Raw genomic sequence first — 10,988 nt, forward strand, 5'->3', positions numbered from 1 at the left:
TTGTATGTAATAGTCAAGGTTTTTTTTTTTTTTATAAGCTCCTTAAATATGACTTTAGGTTAAGTTTTATTAGTTTATAGTAATGACTTGAGTGGTGGAATTGAAAAAGATTGCTTTAAGTTTAAATTATTTATTTTAAGGTATGATCTTATGACTTAGAAATAATTTTTTTTTTATGAAAAGAAAATTATATTGAAGAGCCCCTCAAGCCGAGGATTACAAAAAATGAACTTTCTCTAAGAAAGCTACATCTTTCCTCTTCAACTTAAATCTATGTAAATTCTCAAGTCTAGCTTTTAGACAATTTTGCAATAATGCAAATACTGCATTAACTGAAACAGAACAAAGGTTAAAAATGCAATTATATCTATTCCACCAAATGAAATAAACTGCAGCAGCAAGCCCAGTAGCTAACAATTTTTGCTGCAGACACTTCGGCTTCCCCACCATCCAATCGACCCAATCATTGAGATGAACTGGCCAGATAGCACAGCCCAACCAAGCAGCAACTTTACTCCTCAGCAGCTGGGAAAACTTACACTGAAAGAAGAGATGATCGTGACTCTCTTGATGCAATTCACAGATAGGACACAGGACAGATGGAAGACATAACTGGCATTTTAATAAATTGTCTCTAGTCAGCAGATGTCTCAAAGTGGCTTGCCAAAGTATAAAGCGATGTTTAGGCACAGAAAGGTTACACCAGATCACAAAAGCATACTGCACTTTATCTCTGTGAAGAAGCAGGTTATACAACTTACTGACTTTCAACTTGTTATTCTGAACAGCTCTTCCTATCATCTCTCTATTAATAAAAGCCTTCAAGTTTATGAGCTTTCGCCAGTACCAACTGACATCCGACTAAAGCTGATAATCCCAAACACTCTGCCCTTTAAGATATATAGCATCAACCCACTTCACCCACAGGATATCATGTTTAGAGGAAACAGCCCACAAATATTTAGCTAATAGGACCATATTCCATTTGGCCCCTTCTTTAAACCCGAGACCCCCAAGATGCTTCAGAAGGCACACCTGATCCCAGCCTGTAAAGTGAATTTTACTCCTGTTTTCATTACCTTTGCTGGCACCCCAAAGAAACTTCCTACACAAATGATCAATCTCAGAGATTACACTCTTTGGGAGAAAAAATATGCTCATCCAAAAAGCTCTTAGCCCCAACAAAACAGACTGAATAAGCTGAGTTTTTCCAGCAAAAGATAAGTGTCGATTTGACCAATGATGTAACTTCAGCTAGATTTTCTCTATAATAACAGCACAATCTCCTGCTTTCCACTTCGTAGGTCTCAAAGGAACCCCTAAATATTTGAGAGGAAACTCGCCTTCTGAGAACCGAATATCCTTCATAATTTCCTTGGTTTCAGCCGCAGTCATACCCCCAAAATAAACTCTAGATTTCTCCACATTAGCTGTCAAACAAGAAATGCTGCTGAAGGATTTGAAACACTCTGAAATAATCTGGACAGACCTATCCGTGCCTTTGCAAAACAGCACCAAATCATCCGCGAAGCATAGACTCACCAAATTAAGCTTCTTACATCTAGGATGAAACCGAAACTCCTTATGCTGAGAGGCTTGGATGAGAAGTCTAGTAAAATATTCCATCACAAGAACAAATAATAAAGGAGACATCAGGTCCCCTTGCTTCAAATCCTTCCTACCAGTAAAACAACCTTGAATTCTCCCATTCATCAAGACAGAGTAATCCGAGTCCTTTAAACAGATCTTAATCCAATTAATAAACTGAGCCGGTATACAAAATGCAGCAAGAATATCTTCAAGGCAATTCCAATCTATGGAATCATAAGCCTTACTCAAATCCACTTTCATCACACATCTAGGAGAGATATTCTTCCTCTTATACCCTTTAAGAATATCTTGAAAAATAAGGATATTATGAGCTAAAAGTCTATCCTTAACAAAAGCTCCTTGATTTTGGTGAATTAACCAAGGAAGGACCACATTCAATCTACTACAAATCAGCTTGGAAATACATTTATACAGAGTATTACAACAAGCAATAGGCCTGTACTCCACCGCCTTAATCGGGTGCTCAACTTTAGGAATCAATGACAACATAGCATTATTAAAACCTTGAGGAAGTTTACCCAACTGAAAAAAACTCAGAATAGCATCTGAAATTTCATCACCAATCTCATTCCACAAAGCTTTAAAAAAACCCGCACCATAACCATCCGGACCCGGACTCTTAATTGAACCAATGCTAAACATAGCACTCTTAACATCCTTTTTAGTAAATGGTCTTATTAAATCCAGCTGCTGCTCTAAAGAAAGAATATTACCATGTCTGAAACATTCCTTGTGAATGGCCCCCGAAGCTTTACTCTGACTTCCCAACACACTTCGAAAATGACTTAAGAAATGGTCCAAAACAGCCTCATAATTATCAATAATCTGACCAGTTTCAGAAACAAAAGAAGTGATACGGTTTATCTCCTTACGCTTTTTCAAATAAGCATGAAAAAAAGTTGTATTATCATCCCCTAATCTAAGCCAATTAACTTTACTCCTCTTTCTCAGATAGTTGTCATACAGCCGAGAAGTCTGAACCAGCTTACTTAAGGCTTGTTGTTCTTCAATTTGAAACATAGCCGAATGAATATCCTGCTGAAGCTGAATCTGAGCCAAATTATAAGCATCTTTAGCAACCTGAAACTTATGGTCAATATCACCAATCACAAACTTATTAAAGTGACGCAAAACAGGCCTTAATCTCCTCAGTTTAACCATGATTCTATTAAGCCCTTGAGCTTCTACTGGTTTGGTCCAACTCTGCAAAACAGTAGCTTTAAAACCATCATGATCAGCCCACATGTTAAAATATCGAAACGGCTTTGTACCAGAATCCACCTCAGTTATTGTCTTAACAATGCAGAAACAATGATCAGAACAAATATCCCAATTAACTACAGCTACTGAATCAGGAAACAAATCCATCCAATCTTCATTCTTAAAAATGCGATCAATCTTGGAATAAATTTGAGCCTCTCCAGATTGATTGTTAGTCCACACGTAAATTGAGATCCCACAGACCGAAGAGCATCCACTAAGCCTAAAGATCTCCATCTTTGCGCATCTATTAACTCAGCTGCAGACACAGTACGACCCCCAGTTCTATCTTCAACTTCAAAAACTGAATTAAAGTCTCCTATCAATAACCAAGGCTTCACTGGAAAACTCAGACAAGAGAGGTCTTGCCATAAAGGAACTCTTTCCAGAATTGTGTTCCTACCATATACAAAGGTCACACAATACTCTCTAACTGATCTTACCTCCTTAACAACGGTATGAACATATTGGTCACTTTCTTGCAAAACTTCCACCTTGAAAAGATCACTCTTCCAAAAAAATAAGATTCGACCCTCACTCTTATTGCCTCTAAAATAAGTCCAATTACCAAAATAACTACTCATCGCCACTTCCAACTTAGCTCCCCTTAACTTGGTCTCAAGGAAAGCTCCAAGCCCAATTTTATTGAGTTTACAAAAAGCACTAAGGGATCTTTGTTTATCCCTCTTATTCATTCCTCTAACATTCCAGCTAAGGATTTGGAAGTCCCCCATTTGATTTTTGTCCTGCAGAATCAACCAATTTTAAACCCTCCACCTGTTTATCCTGTAACACACTATAAGTATTTTGCAATTTGCTCTTATCCTTAGTAGCCAATCTCTTCCCCCCACCCACTCTCTTAGGTGTGATCCAGTCTTTCTCCATGGTTATATTCCTGACTTCAGACTCTTTTTCCCCAGCAACCTGGCCTGAATCGGAACCATGATCAATAAGCACTCTGTTCTCACCATTATGTGCCTGGACGCTTGAAGTCATCTGATTACCATCCCCCTGTTGAGCCATGCAATCCGAATCCTTCACTAAAACTGAGCAAGTGGAATCAATATGCACTTCAGACGGATTGCCTACATTTTCATCTTAAAGTTTCTGAGCTTTGGCCCTCCATATCTCTACCTTTTTCCTGGTACATAATGCCTCAGTATGGCCAAACACCTTACAATTCTTACATTGTGTTGGCAACCATTCAAATTCAATAAGTTGCTCCATTAATTTCCCTCTTTCATTCAAAAACTGAATAGACTTTGGAATTTCATCTGCTATATCAATCTCCACTAAGACCCGAGAAAATTGCATCATAGACCTGTCCTTAGTAACCTTGTCCACAAGAATCGGTTTCCCAATGGTACTTACCAAAGCACTCAAACATTTGGACCCCCAATATTGCAAACTCAAACCTGGTAATCTAATCCAAACAGGAACAAATTTGACTAACCTCATGTGATCTAATTTAGTGGTCCATGGTCTCACAACAACAGGCTTCCTATCAAAATGCATAACCCCATTCTCTAAAACCAGGTCTATAGTAACTTCATCTCTAAATTTAACAAGAGTATGGCCTGCATTTAACCTCGCAATCCTCTCAATACCTAGTTTTCCCCACATTCTTTTTATGAAACCTTCAAAGACTGCAAAAGGGGGGTTAGCCCCTAACACCATACAAACCACAGCTAAGTTCCAAATAGCTGCTTCAGCAGCAATTTCATCAAGATCCACCTGAGCAACACGATGCCCATTCTGAACTATAGGCTCTGCAAATTGCAGACGGGCGCCTCCCTGATTTGGTAGCAAATCCTTAAACGAGGACCACTTTTCTTTAGCCTGATTGAGGAATTCAGAGCATCCCTCTTCCTGCTCACTCCATTTTAAACCCGAACCACCATCCCCAGTAGCAGTCTCATTCAGATCTTTAGACATCGAGCTTCCAACTTCAGGGAAATCATCCATTGAATCTTTGAATATTTCTTCCACTTCACACACAGGGATATCACCATTGATAGCTAAATCTCCTTCACCCAAATTCTCATTCCCTGATTCAGTCTTCTCCTTGTCGATTGAAACCGGCTTCTAGATACCTTTCTTGCGCCTCGCCATGGAGGAGCTAGAGAGAACCCGCACACCTAAGTTGAAAGTTAGCCACTTGTTTTAATTCTGACTTAGAAATAATTGTAATTTAGATAATTATAATTATTATAGCTAGTATTTATAAGATTTTAGTATATGATTAAATTAGAGTATAGTTTAATATTTTATTAAAAATTATGTGCACATGTCATTTGGTGATTTAAGAAGTATACTTGTGGCATTAAAAATAAGTCACACAAATTATTTGAATTTAGCCAGTATGACCGAAATTCCCTATAGAATTAATAGCTGGATTTTTCATGAATTAATTTATTAAGTAATAGAGTTAAATTGAAGAACCAAAAGAAGTCTTACTTAGTCAAAGGCGTGTAACGCATAAGTAGGAATGGATTTTGACTCATTTTGAATTTTACAAGATAGGTGTGACACTAAGCTTGAATCAAGTTACCAAGTTGAAGATTGGTTGAACTATTTAAAAATATTTGAACTTAAGAATGCATAGGTGTAGGCGTGAGCATAATTTTGGAGAAGCTAGTAAAGACTTTTGACCACTTTGGTTATATATGAGTGTATGTGTCATCTAGAGAGAGTTTGTAGCACTTTGAATGAGATTTTAGGCTGGCAAAAACCACCATTTGAGAGGGAAGTTTTGAAATTAAAAAATTGTAGTTGGAAGATGGAAGAGAAGATCAAGGAAATGAGTTGGGTTTTAAGCCTATAAATAGAGCATTTCCCCTCACCATTTTCTCATACTCAAAAAGCATTAAAGTGCTCTCATATTTTCGAAAATCACTCTCTCAAAAAGCTTCATCTCTTGCTCATTATTTGCTTATATAGCTGAAATCTACCCAAGTATTAAAGCTCTTGGTGTCGTTGTTGGAAGATAGGCATTGGAGTGAAGGCTCGGGATTTCATCTTTTGGTTCTAGGGTGAAGGTATGACTTTATGAGGTTTAGAATTCTTGGAAGTATAGTTTTATTATAAGTCTCTAATGTAAATCTTTTATGTCATATATAAGGTTTTGGGCGAGATCTATTAGCACAAGCAATCTCTTTTCTTCTTGTTTTCCACACTCAAGGTAAGGAAAATTAGGTAGTATGACCCTAACATTTTAGGTACAAAAGGGATAAGTGTGGTTGGACCTAAGGTGCTTAGAAATGTATGACAAACCTAAGTTGATGTTTGGTAGGCACGGTTGCCAAACTTGTATGACGAACCTAAGTTGATGTCTGGGCTTAATTGCCACCCCTGTATAAGCACTTAACTTTTTCTTATACCTATCTTGTTATTATGACCTATGATTATGCCCTATGAATATGACCTATGACCTAGGATATATTATGATCTTGTATGATTATGTTATGAACTTTTGCATGAATTTATGATATGTCTATTATGATTATATGTTTCTATGAATGTTGTTTGTATTTTCCTTAGTGGGCTTAGAAGCTCACTCCTTATGATATTATTGTGCAGATAATTGAGGATAGAGTGACTAGTGGCGAGTGAGACCTAAAGAACTTAGTGATGTATTTGTGAGGACCATGTAGGCACTGGAATGATCAATGGCCTAAAGTTTTAGTTATGAAAGCATTTTCATTAAGTTTCTTTATTTTTATTCAAATGTTGCTCATTACATTTTGTTAAAGACCTTATTTATTTTGTAAAAACATGGGATCCTTTTGTTTTATGGTATTTTCTTAAAAAAATTAAAAAAAGAGCAACTTTTATGTTTACGATTCAATGTTGTGTTCTTGATAATCTTATGAGAAATTAAAGCGTTACATCGTAACTATTTAATATAGATATTTAGAATATAAATATATCACATTTCAATTAATGAATTAATTTAATTAAAATTATATATGAATTAGATAGATATTTTTATTTTTTTAATCATAAAATAAAAATAGGTTATCGTAACTATATATATAGATATTTAGAATATAAATATCACTCGTTTCAATTAATGAATCAATTCAATTCAAATTATATATGAATTAGATAGATATTTTTTTTAATCATAAAATTTTTAAAGAAGAAAAAAAAAGTGAAAAACATGAGAAAATACAAAGAATGCATTGAAACAAATTTAGAATGTCACATCATCTCCTTAGTGCTCTTCTTTATTTAAAAATAAAAATAGGTTATCATAATTGTGGACTGTCTTATTCACTATCAACGTTTATAAAAGAGGTTAAAGAAATAGTTATATGAACACAGGTTTTTACATGGTTCAGGTTATAAAAGAACCCTAGTCCACGAGTCTTTAGTATTAGAGAGATTGCAAGCTTGTGGCTGCAAGTTTCTATAGAGTCTTCTCAATCAGCGTTTAGATTGCTCTGAGCACAAATATTTTTCTCAACAAAATACCCCAACCTTTTACAATGAGACTCCCACCCTTATTTATAGGGGCTGGGGACATTAATATTAATCACAAACCCTTAATACACATTCTTCTCCTAAATGGGGAATTAATACACTTCAATGCATTGGGTCGTTTTGAATAAAGGCCACGGCCCAAGCGAGATTGGCAGGGCCCACTGCAGAAAGGTAATCACTTTACGAGGAACTTGCCCCTGGGACTATCAGGGCATGTTGTATGTACTTCTGTGTTAGGTGACGTAGTGGGAGTGCAAATTGTCTAGTCGTACCGTCAGCAATGCTGCAGGCAAATCGCCCAAAAAGGTTGTTAGGTCTTCCTGAGGTAGCCAATCCGCATTGGCTGACATCTAGCCTATCCCTAGGATTTTGAGGAGTAGATCCTCAGCCTGGAATATAGTTGGAGGAAAGGAGACTACAAAGCATCCTCGGGAGGTGACCTTACGAAGACATTCATGTTTCTCGGAACCTGGCCTAGGAAAGAGGTCGACGCCTTCCTACTACCCGAGGAGGGCGACTTCCAACCGTTGGATCAATCCCCCGAGGACATATCTCTCTGGGCATTTGTCTCACGAACAAGAGGCAGATGTCGTTGGTTGAAAACATAGACAAAATTTTCCCCCAAGTCTCTACTTGTCCTCGGACAGTGGAGACTTAAAACTGATGAAGACTTTAAAAGGTTTTCGGGAGGAAACATTTGAACTTCTGGTGATGTCACCACGAGGTTTCCTGCCACATGCCCTAACCCAATTGTTGGGCCCATGAATCCATGCAATTAATGCAATGTCAGTTCCATAGCCTGAAATTTCTTTTCTGTACCCTAGGCGCCCTTTTAGTTTACTCTCTATAGCTTTCTTTTCCAATGCCAATGGTCACAATCCGCACCACTCCAATTTTAGGCCCTTGGATCGTCCTCGAGTATCCAAGTCCTAGGTGATCCAACAGTTGGGGTGACTTCACTTCACCCCCAAGCACTAGGTCTATAAAAGGTTGAGGATCAGATTCCCAAATGTTACTTTAGTTTATTTCAAATTTTGTGTGCCTTCAAACTCTTCAAACTATCCAAAACTCTTTTACGCATTGCCTCCCTTCCAGTATCTTCTATCATTCTGGACGATTGGCATGAGGCTTCATACTTTTGGGTGAACGGCCGATTGTTCTTCAAAGTTCGCACTCGTTTCAACACAATCAGACGTTTTATTTCGAGTAAGTACCCCCAAACTATGAATTCCCATTTTCATGCGTATTTGAGTTTAGGATGCATGCTTAGAAGTTGTTTTTACACCTTTTTGAGGTTGTTTATTCCTTATTTGTCACCATAAATGGCCTGACTAGCCCATTTAACCAATTTGTAGTGTTTTGGGACGTTTTTCTTTACTCTGCGTCCTTGGTCGGAATCTAGAAAATTTCCAAATTTCGGTGGTGTTCATCATCTCCAATGGTGTTCATCTTTTCTGGTGGTGCCTCTGGTGCCAAGTACTTGGCTTCGAGGACATCTAAGAACCACTAGACTACATTTTCTTTCCCTTCTTCTTCCTCGAGCAGTTGTCCTAGGGGCTCTCGTTTTGACCCAACCTCCTTTAGGTCAAGGCGCTAACTACTTGGTGTTTGTTTTTAGATGTCCGAGGAGCTTCACTAGCTCCACCAACAAGGATTCTACTCATTTGACGACGAGATCCTCCAAATGGCCCTGGAGGAGGAACAACGTCCCGAGAAGGAGAAACATGCAGCTGACAGTAGCCAGGTCCTCACCATTTGGGAGAATCTGGAGCCGGTGGCTGAGAGGGCCCGCAGGGCTGGCCTCTCGGAAGAAGTGGCCAACATCAGTCCGATGTTGTCAGATACCCTATATCCCAACATTGGATTCGAAGTTGATGATATTCCAAGCAAGCTCCGGCATCAAGGGACCCTGAATAAAATAATCACCAACTACAGGGTTCACGACAGCGAGATACTAGTGCACCTGGCTAGGGAGGATGAGAGGGCGCACGAAATCATCCACGGATTCAGGCCTTGGAGCGCCTCACACCTCCAGGCGGAAGCATCACTACCACTACACCAGTATTATGTCGACTTCCTCAAGTACGTCGGCATAGCCCCGTTCCAACTATCGCGGAATGGGTACTGGGTGTTGCCGGACTCTACGTCCTCTACAAAAGCAAGGACTGGCCTACTCCTTCTCCTGCTGAAATACTGTATATCTAAAGTTTTTGGCAATGCTCGGAGAGAGAGGAGAAGGGAGGGTAATACACCCTGATGAAATACACAAGTTCGAGGAAAAGGGGGTATAAAGCTCCGTTCGGCAACAAAAATCACGCTCGGGCCTATAAAGAACAATTCTTTTGAACTGACGGCTTCCCGACGAGGACTAACCCCACCTACTCTTGGATTTCACCACCATCGTTAAGTACTAAATATTCATTAGTTAATTTGAGCCCTTAGCTTTTAGATGATATCCGTCTTTTTTTCTTGATCAGGTCCATATCGCCGTACTCCATTCATGGAGTCTTTCAACAAGAGGCTTCAAGTGATGGGCTCTCTCTCCGATGAGGAGTTAGAGCTTCCCTGTCTCATCACTAATGCCCATCTTCGACAATGTGGGCTGCTGCAGGCAGGGCAAAGTGTGAATCTCGTGGTTCTAACCCCTTTTCGAGACTCGAAGAGGTCTCGGATAAAAACAAAGCTGCACATGGACTTCATGGCGGCCAAAGCACTCTAGCGGTATCAGTAGTGCCTTTGCAACGAACACAAAGAGAGCATTCTTGCCATCAAAGTTGTTGAGGAGGCGCAAGAGGATGCAGAGCTGGAAGTGGAGCTGTAAGCGGGGATCGAATCATCCTCCACCGACCAAGGTAAATCTCCAATCCTTCTCCACTATGCTAGGTGCGTAGGGGAGGGAATTAGTCCTAACCATTTCTTAGTATCTCCCTCCCTTCTTGAGTGCGGCCAAATTTCAGAGCGTCGTTGGTCTGCGCAAGAGTATTAAGATTACCAGGAACTTATCGACGTATTCCTTCACAACTCGAAGAGAAGAATGCTTTGCCCTGTCTTTATACCTCTCGAAGAATCAATGGCCATGCATGCGTCTTGGTTTTGTAAGTACGAGACCAACATAACACAAGAGATGGGTCATCTCGTACGTGATTTTTCCAGTACCCTCCTTCACTTCGAGGATCCTGACCGTGGTGGGGATCCCGAGGAGTTTTTAACTTTCTTTTTTGCATGTATTATTCTATTATGGTTTTCCCTTTATTTATCGTGACTAACCATGGTGTTTCTTTTGCACATATAGTATGGGTCTTTCTGATTTGGTGCAGGTGAAGTGTCAAAGGGTGTCGGGCCCTTCTGAGATCGATCTCCAGATGGTCCCGACAACGATGCCACCACCTCCTCCGTCTATTTCGACACTCTCAGTCACTGCCCTAACGGCCCCTACCTCGGGTGCAGTAGCCGCCGCAGAGGTCATAAACCTAGAAGGCTCCTCCCCCCGAGATGAGGGATTTTTTGGGAAAGCCAAAGAGATTCCGCCAAATCCCCCTTAAGCCAAGGATCATCGCCTGGTTATCTTTCTGGAGTACTACGATGATGACGGATCTGGTCTGCACAATGAGGTTGTTGAGTATTATAATGCT

At 39.5% G+C, this 10,988-nt stretch overlaps 1 protein-coding gene across 1 annotated transcript; it reads right to left on the bottom strand.

Moving 5' to 3' along the window:
• Positions 1-216: 216 nt before the first annotated feature.
• On the bottom strand, positions 217-801 carry LOC133832399 (uncharacterized). Its single transcript, XM_062262748.1, has one exon. It carries the CDS (start codon positions 799-801, stop codon positions 217-219), a length of 585 nt encoding a protein of 194 aa, XP_062118732.1.
• Positions 802-10,988: the final 10,187 nt, after the last annotated feature.

The sequence above is a fragment of the Humulus lupulus genome, chromosome 4, assembly GCF_963169125.1.
Source record: "Humulus lupulus chromosome 4, drHumLupu1.1, whole genome shotgun sequence".
Taxonomy (NCBI): Eukaryota; Viridiplantae; Streptophyta; class Magnoliopsida; order Rosales; family Cannabaceae; genus Humulus; species Humulus lupulus.

What these genes read in the sequence shown, in the direction of transcription:
- LOC133832399 (XM_062262748.1), bottom strand. Translation starts at nt 801, where the DNA reads ATGATAGGAAGAGCTGTTCAGAATAACAAGTTGAAAGTCAGTAAGTTG.